Genomic DNA, 22869 nt, shown 5'->3' with positions numbered 1-22869 from the left:
AAGTGAGACTAAACATAATTCACTTTCCTTGGTTTCTATTAAGCAGTGTGGTATTTCACATGATTGACCTCTGGACTGCACTGAACTATTCCTTTTACCTCAGTTTGTGCAGAAGCCTTGACCATAACTGGAGGTGTGCCCTGCACAGTACAACAGCATAGCAGCGGCAGCAGGACACTGCACAGCTAGCCAGGAACCCCTCCAGAGGACACAGAAGACAGCACCATATAGTAACCTGGATGTAGAACATCATCATGGGACTAGAAGAACACGGTATTAAAGAGAAATGGCAAAGCAGAGCTCCACAGGCAATTTGATGAGTTCCATCAGCACAAAATGCTGCTTCTCACCAAAAACCAAGACACTGAAAGGTATTTGCCAACTTTGCTTGTGTACACAGAAACTCTTTTGCTTCTACTCATTCTCACTCCTACTACTGGACAATTACTGGGCCAGCCCATTTCAATGAACACAGCATCTTGGCAAGCTTCAAATGTGGGAACTTCATTTTTAGTGCAAGCTCTACTTGCAACTCCCATAGAAAAGAGTTCATAGCCTCAAAAAAGCCCCAGAGCATAAGCATTTGAAAAAGCACAAAAATATTAAGGGTGACTTATCACACTACCTATATAAGCACATTTCCCCCGGTAAAACAAGTACATGAATAGACATAATTTATAACCATATCACTTCACTTTAAAACAACTAAGCAGCAAACTGAAAATATTGTCTATGGTGTATATAATGCACTGTCAGCTTCTTACCACATCAGTGGAATCTCACTTCTAGTATAAATAGAAAGACTAATCTTTCCATTTTGGTCAATTTTAAAGCCTCCCAGACAACCTGAAATACTTCATAGTTCTGCAACTTCGCAAAATCACAATGAAGAAAAATGGTAAAGAAGCATGAACGCAGCTGGTTCTCTTCTCCCTTGCCACAAAAACTAATGAGTTAATGAACTGCAAGTTCTATAACATTTCTAAGTAACATGTAAGAAACTCCTAAGTACCAAAACACAGCAATGACATTTTCACAAATCAGGACAGAAACAGGGAGCTGCCTGAAGCAGGACTACAGACCTCTGATCGTTAGATAACAGCATTTTCTCACAACCCAGAGGTCACATTAAGGAAAGTCTTATTTCATTACTTCATTTCCATTTCCTGGTTTGGGAGCTCAAGCCCATGCCATTTTTCCTCACTAATAAAAGAGCAAAGACTGATAGTGACATCCAGAGTTAAAGCAGAGTTAATTAATACACACACAAGTCACTCACACACAGCTACATAACTTAAATTGGCACAAACTGGCAATAAAGACAGACAAGACCACCTCTGCCATTGCAGAGGCATGCTAAGAAAACAAACCCTTGTCAGAAAGATATTTTATCTCCAGTTAATACATCTCCAGCAGGAAGTACCAATATGAACTATAAGAAGAATGTTGTTTTCTTGCAGCATTCAGAAACTGATCCACTGGACACAGTATTAACGAGCAATGCTGCCCTGCCATCACCTGCTGGGCACAAGAACCACTGCTGGGTTAACCAGCCTCACAGCTGCAGTTAACGAGGTCCTTAAATTCCAAAACTAACAAGAGGAAGAGAAGAATTTTTTATTTTGTTTTGTTTTAAAAATGGTAGACAAGGAGGTCAAGATTATGGATGATAAAGCTAAGAATCAGACCACAGGAAGAGGAGGAGGTTGCAAAGGGATGTAAGAGTATTTCTCAGTAATGTTCATGTTTTGCTGAACTGTAACAAAGCAACAGCTGCCACAATTATGAACTTAACGATATTTGAAAAATGTTAATTATTCTTTCTTCACATATACACATGCCCATTAATTCAATGCACAGTCCAGGTACAAATATCTGGCAGCAGTTTCTATTAGAAATGGGATTAAAATTTCTCATTCCAAACCTTGAAACATTCAAGCAAAGGGTTTGGCTGCATGGAGATCTGAGAGAGGTTCTTTTCTTAACAGGAGTCAAAACAAGTAAAAAAGCAGTACTGAAAAAAAATAGCATCTCTGCCAAAAGCTGACCAAATAGCAAATTCTTCCTATGTTTTGTTTCTGGCATTGATACAGCATGAATGACAGTACTTGGAGGAGGAAATAATGAAAAAGCAAAGTAAAAGCAAGACTAAGAAAATTTTCTTCAGTAGTTCATCAGGATATAAATCTCTGTTCCTAATGAACATATCTGGATAAACATGAGGTCACTGTGATCATAACTGACTGTATGAGAATCTAATATCAGAATTTCATTATTTTTCCTTAAATATATTGCAGGCACCTCACTTACCATTAAACCCTTTCCACAAGTTGAATTTTAAAAACCTTATACACTTGAAAAAAAATTGTATTTCAGGAGCATCTCTGTCTTCATAGAATAGCTTTAAGAAATAAGAATACAAATATAAAATAAGGGATGAATACATCACAGTATAATATGCCTTAGATGGGCATACCTTCTGTCTATACTTTCTTCAGTTCACAGTCTTCATTTCTGGTCACTCTCCCTGCCTATGCTGAATTTACCTAAAATCTATGCAAGTCTTCTGGAGCTTAATGTTTGTTTCTTCATTCTCCTTTGGATTTTTTAAGGGAAAGCAGCATACATTTATGTGTAACAGCAGATTTTAATAATATCTTCTTATTCATTTTTTGTTGACATTATCTCCCAGAATGAACATATACAACAGTTCCCATCTAAGATGGATGCTTCCCTTTTTTACAATGCCTGTATTTTCCTTGTCCTTATCAACACACTTGCTTAAAATTGCACATAGCTCTCATTGAAGAACAGAGCACTGAAATGAATTCTCAGTGTCTGAATAAAAAATACGACTTTGTGCCCACACAAACTCTCTTTCCTAAGTTCTGCTGGAAAAGTAAGTCACAGGATAGTTCAGCTCAAGGGAAAGCTGAGCTGAAAGGACTGATGGTGGCAGTAGCAGACAGAATTTAAGACCAGCTCAGGAGACCAGGCCAGATAAAAACACTGGGAACTCCTAGGAAGTCCAAGTTCACAGTAGTGTGAAAAAGGTGATACCACCACTGAGGAGAATCAGGACTGAGCTGTTTACACTGTTTGAGGCAGAGTTTGCCTGTGACTCATCACCACACTCCCAGCAACCCTGAGCATTCAGATCCAAATCAGCCTTTTTTTGTGCTGTGCTCCCCAGCTGACAGGGGCTCTGTGCTTCCCAGCTTGTCAGCAGAACCAGGCAGCCTGAGCTCAGAAACTTACTAACTGGCTGGAAAGAATAACTTCCTTTCAAATGCTTTATTGGCAGCCCTGTACAAACATCAAATTCTGCACTGTTTTAAAACACTTAAGAGTTATTTATGTTTATTTCATAATCCGTTTTGGATTTTGTTTCTCTTACAATGAACATAAGGCAGGTGTTAAGTAGTTCTGGTACTAAGGATTTTTTTGTTAAAAGAACTATCAGTACTTTCAAAACTCCTATCCAAGTATTAAAATTCCTAGGGCCAACACCTGCTTCTTCTCTTGAATTCATTTGCATACATCTAAAAATATGATGAATCAGGTTAAAATGCTTCCAAGAAACGACATGCAAATGCTTTGCCTCACTCCCATTTTAGTGCAGGAGTCTCATCTCCCAGTTACTCACTTTCTAATATGCTGATCCCCACTTCTGCCCCTCAACATAGCAGTAGAGGATGATCTATTAGATTTTAAAACAATTCTGTTTCAAATTGCTATGCATGTAACCAATGCTCAGATAAGACTGGAAAAACTATTCAAGTGGCAACCCAAAAACCTTTATTAGAAGCCAATTTCAGTGTGCTCTATGTTGAAAACAGTAATTTCAGAAAAAAAAATTATTATATTTTTCACAGTTAGCAACATAAAGGTACATAGTTAGCTTTTTATTAATCTGAGAGTCAAAAGTAAAGAAAGCCCTAAAAGATTTCTGAAATCCACTACATTCAGTGATGCTTTAACAGGATAATTGCATATGCATTAGGAAGCATGGTACATCACTGCTGCAGAGCACACAGTATACACACAGGCATCTGAAAAGGGTACAGACCTTGGAAAAGCTGTACATCCCTCAGCAATTAGGTGCTGAGCACTTCTGAGATCTAAATCTTTATCCTCTATTTAAAAGGTTGGCTTTTCAGATACTCTTAGAATACTGTCTCAAAGGTTTAACTAACAAAAGCCAGACCAGAGCATGGTCACAGAGAGCCCCATTTCCCCTAACTTTTCAAACATGAAATCATTATAGACAAGAATATTGCAAAGCTATTAGGAGCAATTTTGCAAATCACTCATTTTCTGAAATGAATTTTAAATGTTTCCAGACTAATTTTCCCCCAGTAGAGTGTATTGCAGAGATCTCAAAATAAAAACAGGCCTTCAGCAAAACTCACACCTCTACCTACAGCCTCATCTGATTCACGAATATAACGTTTCAGAGTAGCAACCACGTCAGCCATTTCAGTTTTGGAGATCAGATTTCAAAAAGATGATACCCTTGAGAACACATTCAACCACTCATCTTGTATATGCTTACACACAGCTGGCCTAATCCTTTTCATGACTTCAGATGTGTCAATTACAATTTCCTAAGTTAGGAAAGAGATACTAGTCTTCTTATCCTAAAATCCAAACACTCCGCAAAAGTGTGTTTATATTAAAAATACTGTACTATAAACTATTCTTTACTCTATTACAAAATAGTCTTCTCTACATCTTGTTGCTATGATAAAATTTCCTTATGGACAATTTGACAGGTTTTCAGTAATTTCTGGCAGAGCACAGCTTAGAAACAAAACCAAACCAACTTTAAGGAATCCAACAACACTAATTCACCCACTGAGAAGAGCTAATGCTCTAAACGAAAGGTTAAAAGAATATGCTTGACTATCTAATGGTGTGCATCCTCTGTGGCATCCTGAATTTGCTTCATTTAACTGCCTACTTTAACACAAAATAAACCCAAAATCCGTATCAGATGATCTTCAAAGACATTGTCTGGCCTTGCCTTGGAAACTTTGGATTGACAGCTGACAATTTCTGGGAAGCATCAGGAACATTTAACATTTTTGAAGAACAATGTGAACATCTACTTGGCAAGCTCACTTCCAGACAGGAGCTGTGCACACCCGTGCCCAAAAGCCCTGGCTTTCAGAACACTGAGGCACGATCATTGCAGTGGCTGGGCCCATCCAAGCAAGGAGACAGTGGTAACTCCATTTTCCCAGTGTGTTGAGTTTTGCTGCCCAGGGATACAGCCAACCTTCTGCTGGGAGAAAGGCCATCAGAGCACAGCAACCTTTAATCGTACAAAACTTCACATTTAAACAACAACAGCCTCAGCATACCATTAAACCACAGAATATTCTGCAAAAATCCTCACCTTCTCTGCAATAAAAACAGGCAAAGAAGCTCAATAAGAAACCTTTAGACTGCCCACTGCTACCAATGAACAAAGCTGGTCCTAAAATGAGAAGTGAAGGATGGCAACATACTGCTTACAACTCTGACATTGACACGACTAACAAGAAAAATAATTCTTTAGAAACCAGTTTGTCCACAACAAAACACTGACCAATGGGCAGTAATGGAAGATTGAGATATATATATGATTCAGGAAAACACTACTGAAGTCTTCATCAAGTAGAAAACTCCAACCATGTATTTGCATTTAACAAAATATATTGAGAGCATTACACAGCTATGCACTGTTGTGGATGATATTCCCCAGTGTTTTCAAACTTATGACACAAATTAGAACCCATGTAGATGTTCCTATTAGGCACAGAAGACTTGCCAATTACCAGCTAAAGTCTCATTTCCCTGAAAAAACGTATTTAGACAAAGATTTCTCCAGGACCATTTATTTTCTGTTACAGTTTGAGCTACAAGAGCAACAGGCTAGCACAAGCACATGACAAGCACTGTGAAAGTAATCTAGAAAACAGTGCCTCTCTTGAAGGGTTACCCTGTTTAAAAACAAGATCCAAATAACCTAAGATAAGGAATTTTATCAAGTGGTTCAGAAGACACATACATAGGTCTATACACACTTTAGGGCTGAAGATAATCATTGAATAGAAAAAGCAACTAAGAATAGGTACACTTAGCACAGCACCACAAGAACATTTCACAAGTCAACCCTTTCTTTGTACAACCCCAATCCAGAAAACAGTCCCCCTCTCTTGAAGGGTTACCCTGTTTAAAAACAAGATCCAAATCACCTAAGATAAGGAATTTTATCAAGTGGTTCAGAAGACACATACACAGGTCTACACAAACTTTAGGGCTGAAGAAAATAATTGAATAGAAAAAGCAACTAAGAATAGGTATACTTAGCACAACACCACTAAGACATTTCACAAGACAACCCTTTCTTTGGTCAGCTTTAAGTGAAAAATACATTTTTATAGAGTAGCCTAACTCCATGAGATGGAGCAAAGAATTTTATTCTCACATGGCCAAAAGCAAGTAACAGTAAGTGGGTTCTCACCTAACTGCTTGGCTGCAAACATACACAGGGGAAAAAAGAACTCATTTAGTCTCAACCTCTCCCTTCCTCTGAGGGCACAAAGCCAGTTTAAGCTTCACTTAACTAATGTACTTAACAAATATACTTCACAGCACAGACTGCACCATGACTGCTCCACACCCCTGAGGAACTGGCACCAGCACTGATGGAAAAGCCCCAGACATCAACACTATCATAAGTTTTTTTAATATTCTAATGAAGAATCAAAGAAAACCCTCAAGCCTTTAAGTGATTTTTACTTTAAAGATGGACTGATTTTTGATTTTACAATCAAACAGCAAAAGCTGTATTATTTCCAAAGGTAATTTTTAACCGTTTAATTTTATTCTTTTAGTTAGTATGTAAACTGCATAACATATATGGAAACTATACATATCAACCCCCAAAGAATATTGACTTCTGTAACAATACAGTGTAGCAATTAAAAAAAACTTACAGTGCGAGCACATTTCCAAAGGGTAGCTTGCCTCATTTCCCTGAAACACAACAAGAAAAAAAAGAACAAAGTTGCAATTACTCCCAATTAGCTTTGAGCAGCTATTTACATTTCAGCACTGTAAAAACCTCAGGCAATACAAGTTACATTGTTATTTAAAATATATATTTCAGACCCAACAATCACAGACAGTGTTTTATTTGGATAGATCTATGTTACCAAAACATACAAAGAAATACAAAACCATTAAGAGGTCTCCTTAAATGAGAATTCCCATGAAAATGTCAGTTCACATAATTATGACAAGAACTTCAATCCGTATTCTAAACTCAGAAAAACAAACTCACTACTTATATATTGAGCAAATGCTACTTTTCAAGTTGAAAATATTTAATTTCAAAACTTCAGAAAACCTGCTTTACCATTTTATTTCATAAGCAGAAACAGACATGTCCTTATAAATTTCGATGACAAATCTTACTCAATTTGCATAAGAAAATTGTTTTCTTCTCTGAACCACCAAAAAAAAAATATTCACACAGCAAGAATTATGCAAAAGAAGAATTTTACAGGACCAGAAACTCAGACATAACAGCTTTACATTTAAATATTTTTGTAATGTACTATGTTAATATGCTCTTGCTTTGTTACTGAATGGGAAGTCAAACTAAGACTTTAAATCCTTGCTACACAACAACACAGCAATAGCACAAAAAAACTTAAAACTTTGAGGGTATCAACACTTTAAATTTGCACTCATGGAAATCAGCATGAACTACTGCAATATGAACGCCAAAAAAACCACTTAAACTTGGTATTTTCCCCCAGATGCCTCACTTTGAGCCAGAGATCACAATACACACATGCTTAATGACTTTTCTGAATCCATTAGCAAAGGAGCAGCCAGATAACTGAAGAGATTCATACCCACTTTCAAAACAAATATTTTTAAGGGAGTGTGTTACACAAGAAAACAAAACATATTTCAGATTAGTCTAAAATACTCTATTCAGCAGCAATTCTCTTATGTTGTGGAGCAAAAGGGATTCCACAGCTGAGCACTTGCAAAGAAAGGCTCATCAAAATGATACAAAATCAAACAGAAATAGAGATTACTTGACAGAAGGAAAAAAAAAAAAAAAAAAAAAAAGGAAGAACTACATTTAGCCTAGAAGCTAAAATGTGACTCCATTTTCTAATTAGAGCAGAAAGGGGCAGAACAAACATCTCATGAATCTAAACATGTCCAAGAGGAGATGTGTTGTTGTTGAGGGGAGTTGTTTGCATTTTTTAATTTCAGGAACGCTTTCACTTTGCTTATCATCCCCCACAACCCACAGGCTCTCTTGGTTCTTTAAAAAAAGGTTCATGCATTTGCTTTCTAAGTAGGGCAGCAAAAAGTACAGCCTTAATGTCTTCTCCAATGTCTACTTAGAGCACGACAAAGCAGCAGAACAGAAATGTAGGTGAGCACCATCAGGCCACTAAAACCTCAAAAGCACATCAGGGATGTTCTTCCAAACTAACTGCACTGTGGCACAGCATCCAGGAGAGCAGTGCCACATGGAAAATACCACGTGGAACCCAACCAAAGTCTCAGGATAAACAGCAAAGACCACAACAGGTAGCAAAAGGCTAGTGTATGCATATGAATATTAAAGGGTAGGGAGTCAAAAACGGGAGAAAGCAGAATTTTGAAACAAGAAGAAACAGGAACCAGGGGATCCAGCTAGGCTGCTCAAGACACGAGGTCATGAAGAGGCAAGAAAAACACCAGACTGGAAGGCTGCAAATTAAAGGAGAAAGTTGAATTAAAACCAGTGCATTTATGCACATGCACACAAATATACAATCTTAACTACTACTGTCCTGGGCATTTACATCCTTGTTCAGGTCTTGGGAGAAAATTAATTTCTGGTACAGGCTACCAAAATCAATCTGCCTAAAAACACATAAAATGCTTCTGAAAACTGACAAAACAAAAAAATGGGAGTAACTGTTTTCAGTTCATTAATTGAGTATGTGTAATGTTTATAAGGAGCCTTACTATGCATTTAGATGTACATGCTAAGTCATAAGTAAGTTATCTAAATGGAGTAGCCGAAAAAAATATTTGGAGATCAGGCAAAAAGGTGAATAAACTTTAGCTTTCCTTTGTAACAGTTACTGCTAAAAAAAAATTTTTCAGAATACTTACCTATCCAGGACTGGATCTTGGATATCTAAAAGGGTAGAAAAACATAGTAAATGACAATGTAAAAATTACAAGATTATTCAACATTTTCTACAGAGTATTTAAATAAAGTATTTTAAAAAGTAGTTACCTGCTATTGATGCATTGAATATTCATCTTCCAAAATTCCAGGATCCAAAATTCTTGTAAGATTTAAAAGGATGTTGGTGGGGAAGGGATTTTTTGGTACAAATAAACCTTTGAATTACTCATGCCAAAATTCTTGTTTGCCCTGCTGTGACCCAGACAAACATAAAGACGGTGCTCGATACCAAAGCCTTGATCTTCAGAGATTAAGAGGAATAATGATTTGGTCTCAGGAGCAGGCACATGTTTTATCATGTTCCACAAGCAGCAGTACAAGAAGGTTGCTTACTTTCCCCACATACAATCAGAACGTGTATATGCTCTATGAGACAGGAGATAAACCCTGAAATACAAGCTCCATGTAGGCTGAATACTCTCCTTGCTTAAGAAGCAAGGATTGTTTAAGAACAGGCAGGCAGTAGGTAAAATGTAGGGTCTAGAGATGTATCCACATTCATGTGTTCAGAAAAAAGCAGGGAGCGAAGCACAGCTATGAGACATCATTAAGTATCAAATAAACCCTCCAAGAAAAGGGAAAAAAACTGGATACACATTTTCATCTGTACAGTTTTAATGCAAAGAATTACCTAAATTTAACACCAGATGAGGAAGCATTCAAAAGAATGCTGAAGAATATTCTTTGTGATTGAGTGCACTAACAGAAAATTTGAGTTACTGAAAAATATCATTATAATTATACACCTTAGTCATTAAAATAACACTGCATTTACACTTTAGTTTATAGTTTGGAATTATACTCATCTATAAAGACCAAAGCCAGTGTAAAACTCCAAAGATATAATTTCATCTCTGATAGAAAAGTTCATTTATACAAATGCACCTGCAAAGTAACAAGATTCTGACACAGCATAAACCTTCAATTTTCAACCTCATTGTAATATTACTGGTTCCTGCCAGATATATACTTAGCATACCTCACAAAAACTCAAGAGTATCTGCTCACATACACTGTATCAGCACATTTAGAAACCAGTGACACATGGTTTGTTGAAGAAATGAATCTTTTACAGAGTCAACACTCCACGAGAGATTTACTTGGCACCTACGCCCCGTGTAAAACATGCCTTCCCCAGCTGCATCTGAGCAGCACCTCCAGGCTGCTGGAATTCTGCTCTCTCCCTCAAGCTGCAGTAGAAAAAGAAGCTGAAATACTACAGATACTTTGAATACCCTTATCCTTTTAGAATAGTCTTGACATTTTCTTAAATGCTGTTAGAAGGCTATGTGCTAATTCCTAGTTAAACAGACACAAAATCATGACTTGTAGACAGAAATAATTACAGATAAGGGAAAAGTCCAAAATCTACTAACAGAAGGTTGACCCAATTCTGAATACTGCAGAAATACCAGTTTCCTAGAGAAAAGTCAAAACACATCACTAAAGGAGTTGACATGACACATAATGTGTTCCTTTAGGAACAAAAACGGGTTTGCAATTTTCTACTAAGTATTCTTTTTCTTTTCAGCAGCTCTGCCTTTTTACTAGGTAAGAATAACCTCTTAGTGGACTTTAGTCATTATATCTTCCATAAATTATATTTTTAAAAAAGTCTTTCTTGATTTTTTTCCCCCGGCAATTATTTCAAATACTAATCACTATTTCTTCTTAAGATCAGTTTTGTACATGCTGCTCCAAGGTATAATAGTTGAGGTAATTATCTTGACAAGTTTCCTCTTAGTGAAAGACATGAAGATCTGTGGATAGAAAATAAAAAAGGAAATTAGCAATTACCAAAATTAGTAACAGAATTTCAATTCTTAGTTGCATTTGTTTATACAAAACAGTTTGTACACAGACATCACACTGCAAAGCAGTTCTTCAGGATATATTAGCAGAACACTGTTTCTAGGTCTGATTATGCATAACTTTTCTGCATGATGTGCATGTTTTTGTAAATAGTTCAGAGAGCTAAATTATAGCGTCAGCCCTCTATTAGTTTTCTGCTTTTATAAAAGCAAGAAACGTGTTCAAGTGTCAGCAGGCCACAATTTCACCCTAGGACTAATCTCAAATTGAGTCCTCCAAAGGGGGTGAGGGGTGTGTGAGTCACTACAAATGAAACTGAATCCCTGGACAGTTTAAAACATGAGGTTATTTCCACAGCCAGGCAGTTAATTCAAAAAGAGTGGTCTCCTATCTGTTTAGTACATGTACAGGAGTAGCTGTCCAAGATGTGCTACCTTCTGCAGCAGCATACAGAAGCAATGTAAGGTGTTCATCCTTGTGAATTGCCTTAAATATGCAAACCACCTTGTCACAGCACTGGCTGCTCCAGCTCTGCACTAGATGTTCCTGCATTTGTGTTTTTGATGCAAAGGCACCTCCTGGGGTGCTGGAAACGCTCTGTATGTTGTGCTTCGTGCATCTGCCCCTGTACCTTCTACACTTTAATTACCACTGTTAGCAAAAGCAAGAAACTTCAGTGGCCACGTGAAACAGTCCAAGCCATGTCAGCTGGGGACCAAAACAAGGCATTATCAAGATGGCCAACTTCAATTCTTAAATTACACAAAAAGCTGTTTTCCATCATCCCTTACCACAGCTTAAAAGAATGGGAGTATTAAAAAGAAAGATGGAAGCAGCTGGCAGTTCACATTCAGGAAGAGCCTACACATAACACCCTTCTCCCTGTTCCACACACACAGAAAATCTTCTGTCTTTTCTCATTCTTCTCCATACCATCAAAATTAATACTAATGACAATTACCTGTTGCTTGAGAACTCTTCCTCCTCTTTCGAGCTCATTTTCCATGTACTGTCACTTTCATAAAGCTTTAACAGTGAAGAATTCCTTGGTGAAAAGAAGTTTGATTAATGATCATTGTTTCATGAATTACTAGGGCTTTGGCTGTCAGAGGTTCATACTCCTCATCAAAAAACGTCAGGCAAGTAGGCAAACTAAAAATTATGGTATGTGTTTTCAAGGCTCTAAAAACTTCTGCATGAACAGAACATGCCACATAGACACACCTATAGTGGTTTAAAATAAGTTTCACACAAAGCCCAGGAGCTGTAAGCCACTTTAATATTTGAATTTCTGAATTAAATGTTGGTCACAAAAATATGCAAGATCTCACCTATTGTAATTTATACATTTTATAAGGAACTTATCAGAGAATTAAATACTAAAAGGATTTACCAGAGCACAGATGAAAGACATACACAAAGTTTCTGTACATACCACAAAAAATATGGCTTAAAACGAGAAAAGCAAGAACAAGATTTCAGTGCAAAAAGGCAGCAAGAAAAATACTTTAATCTACCCTGTTCCGAAAGAGTATGAATATGCTTCTATTTGGCCTTTTTTGTTAAATTCTATGAGAAGAAGAAAAAAGCCTTAAAAACCCTTGAACAAACTACTCGACACAGTGACGTGGTTGTCAGCCCAAGAGGAGTCTATGAATCAAGAAAAATACATCACTGATTATCTTCTGTTTAACAGGAATATCCAATTTCTACACTGCAAAGGGAAACTTGTAAAGGAGATGTTACAGATAAGATCACCAGGGAATTTGGCATTTGTGTTTTGACTTGGAGTAATTAAGTCACCTTTTAGGTTTTTTATTGCAGGCAGTGAACAAAATCTGCCTAGAATTTGAATATCCAAACATAGTTACCTGAAAGCAAGACTTGGCTGAAGAATTGGTGACGTGCGGACTAATTGCCAAAATTTAGAAAGTACCATTTAAAACAACTTGGTGACTTCTGTATTGTTTTATACAAACCAGCTACGAAGTACCTGCTTTGCTTGAAAGTATTCCAGACAGAGAGAGTCCAGCTCTCCTAAATACTTCCTCCTCCAATTAGTAGTTCCCCAACACAAGACTTCTACTCAAAGAAAATAAATCTACCTCTGAGATTCATACTACTGTTGAGTTAGATTTTGTGATACAAAAATTGAGTGAAGCCAAGAAATTAGAAAACACTGACTGACTGAGAAGGCTCGTAGAAGTTCAAGCAACTTAGCAGCAGTGGCAGTTTCACTGTTGACCCCAAATTCTCAGCTTGTTTTCTAAGCTCATGTCCTAAAGAAGGAATTAAGGAAATACATAAAAATTCATGTGAGGTGACACCTACCTCACATTCAGTAAGATCAAAAATTAAATATCTCCTAGCAGTGAGCTAGACTACAGTTGCTAATCTTACACTGTGTTTTCAGGTCACCAGCAAGTCCAGTCTATCCTGAAGTTAGGACAGTATGACAGCAGTTTAAGATCCAAGACTTCCAAACTGAATCCAGCTCAAAGGACAATTCATTGAGCCTTAAGGACTACACTACAATTTTCACCACCTCAGCTCTGCTTATGTAATCAAACCCCATGACATTTCACAGCTATTACTTTGGCTATCCAAAAACCCAATATATTTTCTGGCACTGGACTGTCAAATCTGGATTAAAGTAAAGCAAAAAAATAAGGAAAGAAAAGACAGGAAAACAGAGAAGCAGCAGAAAGTAAAGCACCAGGTAAATTACACAGATAGCAAAGGACTTGGGCATTCCACTGGTATGTAAGAGTTGCACTTCTTCAACTAAAACTTGCCATCAAAATCAGTAACTTACTATGAACACAACTGTAATAGCTAGAACTAGCAACATACATTGAACTCACAGAATGGCACAAGTCATGAAAGAAATCTGTTTTGGTATTTCTTAACCAAATAAATCTTTCAATGGTCTAGATACAAAAGAATGAACAGTATTCTTACAGAAGAGTATCCACCACTTCTTTCTTTAATTCTTTAGTCAACCAGCAACAAGATGCATATTGCAGCAATATATTATAATTGTTTTCTCCTGGACACCTGAAGATACAGCTACAAAAGCAAGCCATGAAATTTATGAACTGATCTAAAATGTTGGTATTTAGATTATCTTGGGTGCAATCACACAGTGCACACAGGACAACAAGAGCAATCAGTGTCTCTGTCAGTCCCAGTCAGCCTGGGTTCTTGCAAGGCAAGCCCTGCTTGACCAGCCTCATCTCCTTCTATGGCAAGGTGTTCCACTGAGCAGATCAAAGCAAGGCTGTGGATGTCATTTGCCTGCACTTTAGGAAAGCCTTTGACACTCGATGCCACAGCATTCTCTTGGAGGAACTGCCTGCACATGGCTCAGGTGGGCCAGTAGAACTCCCTGGATGGCCAAGCCAAGAGTGGTGGTGAAAGGCACTGCATTCAGCTGGGGGCCTGTCAGCAGCTCCCCAGGGCTCAGTTTTGGGGCAGGTCATATTTAATGCCTTTGTTGATGATCTGGACAGGAGGATTGAGGGTACTCTCAGTCATTTTGCAGATGAAACTACAGGAGTTGTGTTCTGCTGGAGGGTAGGAAGGCTCTGCAAGAGGGATCTGGACAGGCTGGATTGATGGGCCAAGGCCAATGCTGTAAGTTCAACAAGGTGAAGTGCCAGGTCCTACCCTGGGGACACAAGCCCAGACAGCACCACAGGCTAGGGGAAACGTAGCTGGAAAGTGTCCCAGTGAAAAATGACATGGTAGTGTTGACTGACAGCAGCTGAACACAAGCCAGTGTGTGCCCAGGTGGCCAAGGCCAAAGGCATCCTGGCTGGACAGGAATAGTGTGGCAGCAGAAGCAAAAACCTCATTATTCCCCTTTACTTGGCACTGATGACACCTCAAAACCTGTATCCAGTTCTAAGTCTCTCACTTCAAAAAGGATATTGAGGCTCTGGAGTAAGTCCAGAGAAGGTTTGGAACATAAGTCCCATGAGGAGCAGCTGAGGGAGCTGGAGATGTTTAGCTGGGGGAAAAGGAGGTTCAGAGGGGACTTTATCTCACTATTCATTTGGGACTGAAAAGAAATCTTACGTTTAGTTCACACATTTCTGTCCAATCAATTTAAGGTTTCCTTTAAACTTCCATTTTAGATACATCAATTAGGTTCTCCCCTACATCTGCCAATTTTATAGTAACTTTTTGTGGACACTTTCAGTTACATTTCTTGTAAAGGCAGATTTGTTTACCAACTGCAATAAAAAGCCTGAAAGGTGACTTAATTACTCCAAGTCAAAACACAAACCAGAAATCTGATAAACAACTGAATTTGCATCAGTGCTCAGTTTTTATATATGATCTTAAAGGTGAAACCATAAAGGTATAAAAGACAGGTCTTACAGCTGTTGTTAATATTCTAACACAATACTTCACCTGAATACTAATCAACAGCAAATATCAAGGAAGGCTGTAAGAATTTATACAGAGAAGAGAGAGTATGTCAGGGGAAAAAAAATCATAAAAAAACCCACAAAACCAAACACAACTTCTTTTAACTTACCCTGGAAACAAGAAGATTTCAAGTTTTAAATGTGTTACCCCCAAAGAAGCCTAAACTTTTAATCCTGCCTCTAAATAAAATACTCTGTGACCTTCAGTACTGAAGGAACTCAAAAAAAGATTAATACCTAATTCTTCAACATATTTAAATTGCAGACATCAGAGATAATGAACCAAGGCAAAGGGGATTGGTGGATTTGGGATTACAGTAGAGATCAAGTCAGGTTAAAGCTGTTACAGCATTCTGGCATTGCTTCTTTCAAGTATGCCGAGTGTTATAATTCCCTTTGCCACAATAAAAAAAGAAAGTCTTATTAAAAAAAATAAACAAGAAAAAAAATACACCCCACCAACTTATTTTAGATACATTTACTCCATTTGCTCATAACAAAGTAAGTGATGACTCCTTAGAAGACTCTTCCCTTTTGCATTTATGTCAGGTTCTACCACATTCCCCTTCTGAATACAGGAGGCAAGAAAGACTGTCCAAGTCTTAGGAAAAGCCCACAGTTTACTCCTTAGTCACCATCTAATCCAGTCATGTCTCTGCTCGAGCTTCATCAGTCATTTTAAGGGAAGCCACTTGTCCCCTGGCTGGCAGTTGGCCAGTAACTTCTGCTATGCTTTATTTAAATCCTTCAGTGTCCACGGGTCTCCTCCAATGCGAGATATTAATGGCTTAAGGCCATCACAGTCAAGTAACTATTCTAGGATATCACAGGGAAGCCCTAAACCAATGAAGCACAAAGCAAAATCAACATTAGTGATGGCTTCTGTTGCCAAAACCTCTACCAGACAGAAAAATTAAATTAATCAAGAGTGTAATTTATGAGAGGATTCAGCCTTTAATACATCATTTGGCTTTTTGAAGGGAAACATAACAATAAAAAGTGCATCTATTCAAATAGGATAAAACCATTTTAAAAAATTTTTATGTTTTGAATTTCAAGTGTTCAAGACTGAAAAGCAATCTATGACATCTGCACACTTACAGCAGGGATTATATGATATATATTTATATACACCAATCCCATAGCATTTCCTTTCTGAACTCTGTTACACTTGCTCAGTTTCTAGCAAAAATCCAGACTTGCATGATCTCAAAGGTATGATTAAGTGTTTGGTTTAATCATAGATCTCTACATATAGACACAAACACTCATTACTCACCTGCAGCATCTCCCAGAAAAAAAGTCACCCGAGACAAAATGAGACACATATATACCCAGAAGAAACAACAAAGAGCAGGTTGCTAAATTGCTTAATAAGAATGACCAAAGATAAAACCAGTTTTACTGCAAAGTCCTTTTCCTGATTTTGGAGGACACAAGAAGCCATGAGGTCAGAGCATACACTGATATCATTTACTAGGTATGTATATATTCTCCCAAATAATCTCAGACCAGTCTGATGTAGACATAATAAAAACCTAAAGGATAACTAGATTACTATAAACTTAACTCAATTGTCCCATCTGTAACATGTGACACTATTCACATTTTCTGTACCATTTTATGATCTCCCTAGTAAAGCTTGCAGTATGTCAGATTGATAATAAAAAGTCCTAGAACAAATCAAACAATGAGTTTTTAAAACTAGGTAAGGCAGAGAATAGATTGTGCCACATTTAGAAAACTAACAAATGAATCTTGTTATTTGAAAGAGAAAAGCAAAGCCTCATATGTATGAGAAACCATAGAAAACATTAAGAGCTCTCATTGTAAAAACTTGCAAAAACATTGCAATCTGTAAATAAAACTTGAGAGAAAAACAGTGACAGCAACCAAAGTGTTAACTTTGAGCTAAGGTACATTTCACAATTTCATTTTTGGCAGTTCCCAGCTGCTACTCTTTACCAGCAACAACCCAATCTGCCTATCCAATCACTTTAAAGCTCACCTTTCTTAAGCTTGCATCACTCTCAAAAATTCTCAGAACCCTGCAATTTCAAGTGCATAAATGAATAATGAACTCTCAAAAAGCCAAGGAAAGGAGTTTCCCAGAAGGATTCTCAAGCAACACAATCTTTAGTTGAGGAACAATAAAATTCTGCCACCACTAAATGAAGTTCTAATGCAATTAAGAATCACAATGGGAAGGTTTTGGGATTAACAGTTTGCTCCTCCACTGCTTCTGAAGAAGTCACAGAAAAATTTACAAGATAATTTATCTGTTCCACTTAGGTCAATATACTGGTTTCACCTAGAAAACTTCTTTCTATGTTTACAACACAAAGTGAAATTTATTCAATTCCCTTAGCTAAAGAGCAGACCACAGCAACTGGTCCTTTTCAGCATTAAAGAAAATTGCAGTAAAGTTTTCCACTCAATCCAGCCCATGACACTGCTGTTACATGGACTAACTCCACACCAGTAAAAATGAAACCAAGCCCATACTGTCCAGAACATTTGTGATCCAAGTACAAAACAAAGTAGAAAATGCAAACGACTGCAAAAGAATAGACACATCAATGACAAGTTACAAACCTCCCCCCAAATCTGAAACAAACCACAAATCTTTATGCATAACAAAAGCAGAGCTTCAGAGAGCATTTCAAAGAAGGCAGCTTTGGAAGTATACAGTGCAAAAGCTTATCTAAAGAGTGTAGGAGAAAACATAAAATGGGACTGAAGACTTTATCAAGTGACTGAGGTGTCCTGGGATTTTCAGAGTTAAGAGCCAACATATTAACAAAGAAATTATATTAACTTACATTTAACAAGATATTAAAGAGAAACAAAAAAACAAAGCATATCACACTGATCTTGCTTTTTGGGACAATAATGGATATAAACTGGATATCAGACACGATCACCAATTTAATCTTTTCATTAGTAAAAGGACATTTTCCCCCTTTGTTGGTGAATATGAACACAGAAAATCCAAGCAACTGCAAACAGTAAATTGTGTCACATTCATGTGAAAGAACAACTTCAGATTTGGAAAAGTGAACTAAGGTAGAGAACAAAGGAACAAAACTTCATTCAAAACATTAGGGCAAAACATGCAAGCATCACCAAGAACCTGGTGGAACTACAGGGTCCCACAGTTTTCACCAGAAATTAAGATTATACTCAAGCTGGTATTTAGCATATCATACTCTGTCAAATTAAGAAAAGACAAAATTACCCAAAAGAGTCAAAACACTGATTTTTTGAAGGTAAAATATCTAGTAGGTAAAGCTCTTTCAGCTTCTCTCCTGCTCCACAACAATTTGAAGATAAAACAAATTTTTCCCAGAAAAGAGAAAACGTTCCAAACTTCCACTTCAACACAAAGCAATAACGACCTCATCACTGGCTGACCTACATATAAATAGGTAGAAGAAGATATTACAAGAAGATATTAACTTGACCTAAAGCCATATTGAAATATAATTTTCTATCTATATTCTCATGAGGTTGCTTTTAATTAGGCCAATTTAATTCTCAGCATTTCCTGCGACTATAAAATGAAAAAAAAAAAATAACTTGGGAGCTTCAGCAAGGAGTGCTACAGACTAACCCCTGCAAAAACTCTACCAAGTTAACTGGTATTTCAAGAACCCTTCAAAATTAACAGTCAAAAAATTATATTCTCTGTAATACTTCCAAGTCAAGCACTCTTGCCACTGGATTGATGAGAAGTGTGAAATAAAGGCTTTCTTTTCTCTGCATATTTTTCAACCACATCTAGTAGTACACAGTCACTTAAGGTATAGGACTTGCTTGCAAATTTAAACTTCTTTTTGAGTAATCTTCAAAAACACAAATGCTATCAATACCTACAGAATCAAAAGTTACCTCTTAAAAATATGAATTGTGATACTCCAAATACAAGATATGAGTAAATTAAAGAATGGCTCAGTCTTCTGAAGTTTCTGAACTTCTGGATTGGCTTGTACTATGAAGATATTTAACTCCAAAAGCCTGAACACTACAGTCAGGAAAAAACCCAAAAAACATTAGATCAGTATCCTACTACTACACTTCAGCAATGCAGTGAGCATTAGAAAGGAGTAAGAACACTTCTCTTTGTAGAAGTTTTTCCAAAAAGTAGAAAAGGAGCTACAGCAGTCACAGAACCCCAAGCAAAGAAAAAAAAATAAATCCATCTCCCTAATTTCTGCAAGAAAGCAAGAAATGGCTACAGATCCTTGTGCCTGATTAGGCTGAGACAAATACAAAAAGTAAGAATTTAGCTAGGAATGAAATGTAGTGTGTTGTCCTCTGACAGCAAGTGATGAACATACAAATCACTGTATTTGTTAATATATAATTCTATAACTAGTTGTATATATTCATCGATGTCACATAATTAATGTATTTCTTCCTCATGTAGCTAGCAAAGGTCCCTTGCCACAAACTGTTAACAAACTTGAGCAAGGAAAGTATGTAAGATCACTATCAGTTAGAAAATAAGTGGCTTTTTTTTTTAGGGGAGTTTAGACAGCTGATTCACTGCAAGTGGTATTTATAGAGGGCAAAGAAAATAGCAAAGATATATTAACAGATTATACTGCATCATATAACAGTATTATGATACTTAATGTAAAAGACTTTACTGCACTTCAACATAATTCCCTATTCACAAAAACAGTGAGGTTATAAACAGTCAAGGACAACATGACCTGCACATCTTTCTCCACCAACTGATTTTCCTAAATTTTTAGATTTCAACAGTATATTCAGTCATGTGTTAACAGTAAAGGGAAAGGCTTTAGGAACAGTTGCACAGGTATTACAAATTAATCTGAAAAGGCCTGAAGCAAAAAACCAAGATGATGCAGCTCTAGTGTATACAACAGCTTAGTGCCAGTTTTAACAAACACCCTTGAGCAGGGAAGTGTAAGAACCAACTCATAAAATATCAGTAATTCACGAGGCTCTGCCACAGGGGCTTAGAACAGAGTAAAGAAAGTCACAGAGAGTCAGGAAAGTCAGCATCCAGCACTGCACAGAAACAGGCTGCTCAAGTAGTGCTGTCACCAGCCTTTCTTCCCATGTAAGAAACTCGTAAATAGTTGAATACCACTTCGGAAATCAAAAAAAGAAATCTAGGTTTGAAAGGAGATAAACGTCTTACTGCCCAGCAAGAAGAGAGAGAGAGGAAACAGGATGATTAAAAAAGAGATCACAAAGCAGGCAAAATGTCATTCAGGCTCCATCACAAAAGAGGCTGAAGAACACTGTGAAGAATTGTAAAAATGACACATAGCTCAAAAATGGGATTTGATTTCACAAACTGACACGAACAAAAAACAACCAAGGAGGCAAAGATGCAGAACTGAGCAAGATGTACAAATCAAAGGAAGAAGCAGGCTGTGCTGAAGGGGAATTGTTGCATAGAAACAGAACCTGAAATATAGACATTGTTCGTACTCTCAACCTGTTAGCACTAATTTAGTTTTGTCTTTTGCTTTTTTACTAAAGGAAAATAACTTAATCAGAACTTGCAGCTGTCAGCTAATACATGGAGACACTTTAACAAGTTCTGGTTTAGTTTATGCTATTCAAGGATTCACAAAGAATAAAAATGAATTATATGGTTTGAAAACAGGCCCTACCAACACTATGATCCAAAACAGAGGGACTAAATCCGCTGTAATTATAAAGAAATTCACAAATCATTAAACAGGTCTTTTTGGCATTACCAGCTTCCTTTCTAAAATGAATGCTTAATTTCCAGCACTCAAGAATTTTCCACAAATTAGAAATTGGTTTTCTGAAGATGTATTATAAATTTCCAGTCTTCCAATTATCACAGATTTCCCAATAAAATGAAGCAAAATGAAACATAACAAAGAAAAACCAAAACAAAAACACACCTAACAAACAAAAACCCCAACAAACCAACAACATAAATGCTTTCAATTAAAGTTCTCCCTGCTATGGAACATTTGCAACCTTCAAACAGTTTTCTTTTTATGACATGCCATACAGAAAATACTGACTATTTTTAATCATAACACTGAGGTGATGTCCATTCAGAAGTTGGTTATATTAAGTAATACTCAAATGCTATTTAGAAGAATATTTTAGGTTAAGTTCTTCATGACAGGAACCGGCTTATTTCTCACATACAGGAATGCAAATATCGACTACCACTTTTGCTACAAGTTAGTAATAGGGTACTCAAAAGTTTAAATTAGAAGTCCAAACCATTTTCAGTAGTTTGTAAACATTAGTGTCAAATGTTTGAAGAATTATCCAAAATCTCATTACCAGAATAGTTCTAAGATGTCTAAACTAAAGCACTTTAGCACTTGCTAAAGATTGCTTAATCTTGACAGAAATCAAAGCTTATTAATTGCTGTAATTACAATACAACCATAAACAGCTGTCCTGAACAGCTGTAAATTTTTTTAAGTAGTAAATGTATAGAAAGTTGTAAATGTACATAAAAGCAAGCATAAGAGTACATCAATGCAGCACTAGAAAAATTACTGGTATTTACAGGCTCTACAGCTTCCAAAAGAAGTCCAGTGGATCCTGCAGAGCCCCAGGGACTTCCAGTAATAATTACCAGTTATTCACAATCAAGAATCCACCCAAAGAGTGACACAATTGTGCACGTAATCACAACCTGTCCACAGAACCACAGGCCACCATTTTTCTCCTACTCACCATATTATGTCTTCATGTGCCATACTTCCAAAAATTTGCAGTTTGCAAGCATTAAAGGCAGTATAAATGCATATACATTTGCATACTAGTCTGTAATATGAACTGCAAATCAAAGAACACTTGTCATTTTAAACAAAGTGTTTTAGCAGCTCTCTGTGAAACACTGGGTAACAAGGTTTGACACAACGTTTACAGCACTGCACAGATGCTACACAATATCTCTGAGAAAGTAGATAAAACTACTAGCAAAACCCATCCTTTCTCTAAAGCCAATTTTTCTGTACTCATTAGTTGTTCTGGCCCCTGCTATAGAGCTATTTCTACCTCATTACATAAAAATGCCTACATCTAAACCCACCATCTTCCCATTCTGCTCCATTTTAGACCCCTTGACTCACATGTCTTGTTTTCTCTTTTCTCACCACAAAAGGGCTTCTGGACACTTTTTAACTCACCATCCCATTTTATCAAGGTCTCTCAAAAGAGAAATTTTCAGAATTGACCTTCAGCAAAACTCAGCTGCACCAACACTAGAGCTGCACTATAGCATTCAAGAGTACACAAGATTCAAACTTACTAACCTTTCATATTTTACAAATTACCTTTATCTGATTTTTCAATGCACTGTCTGAAAAAAAAACAAAA

At 37.0% G+C, this 22869-nt stretch overlaps 2 protein-coding genes across 3 annotated transcripts in view; one reads left to right on the top strand and one right to left on the bottom strand.

Annotated features, from left to right (window-relative positions):
• PPP3R1 (protein phosphatase 3 regulatory subunit B, alpha) overlaps nt 1-22869 on the bottom strand; it is a 37598-nt gene that overhangs the window by 7666 nt on the left and 7063 nt on the right. The window contains exons 2-3 of one of the 2 annotated variants that reach the window (XM_085577226.1): nt 9184-9208; nt 6987-7026 (exon numbers count right to left, since the gene is read on the bottom strand). In XM_085577226.1, coding sequence (XP_085433352.1) covers nt 6987-6999 — 13 coding nt within the window. In that variant the 5' untranslated portion in view covers nt 7000-7026; nt 9184-9208. The remainder of the gene's footprint in view (nt 1-6986; nt 7027-9183; nt 9209-22869) is intronic. The other variant, XM_021555863.4, reaches the window with a different exon arrangement.
• The window catches only part of PNO1 (partner of NOB1 homolog), a 38274-nt gene extending 15405 nt beyond the window's left edge, over nt 1-22869 (top strand). Inside the window, exon 7 of the mRNA XM_077781848.2 lies at nt 1-22869. This exon is cut by the window's left edge and continues 9308 nt beyond it. The gene's annotated coding sequence lies outside the window, so the exon portion shown is untranslated.

This window comes from Lonchura striata, chromosome 3 (genome assembly GCF_050655825.1).
Source record: "Lonchura striata isolate lonStrDom1 chromosome 3, ASM5065582v1, whole genome shotgun sequence".
Lineage (NCBI taxonomy): Eukaryota > Metazoa > Chordata > Aves > Passeriformes > Estrildidae > Lonchura > Lonchura striata.
The sequence above is the reverse complement of the archived record's forward strand: the minus strand, read 5'-3'. Positions and strand labels throughout refer to the sequence as shown.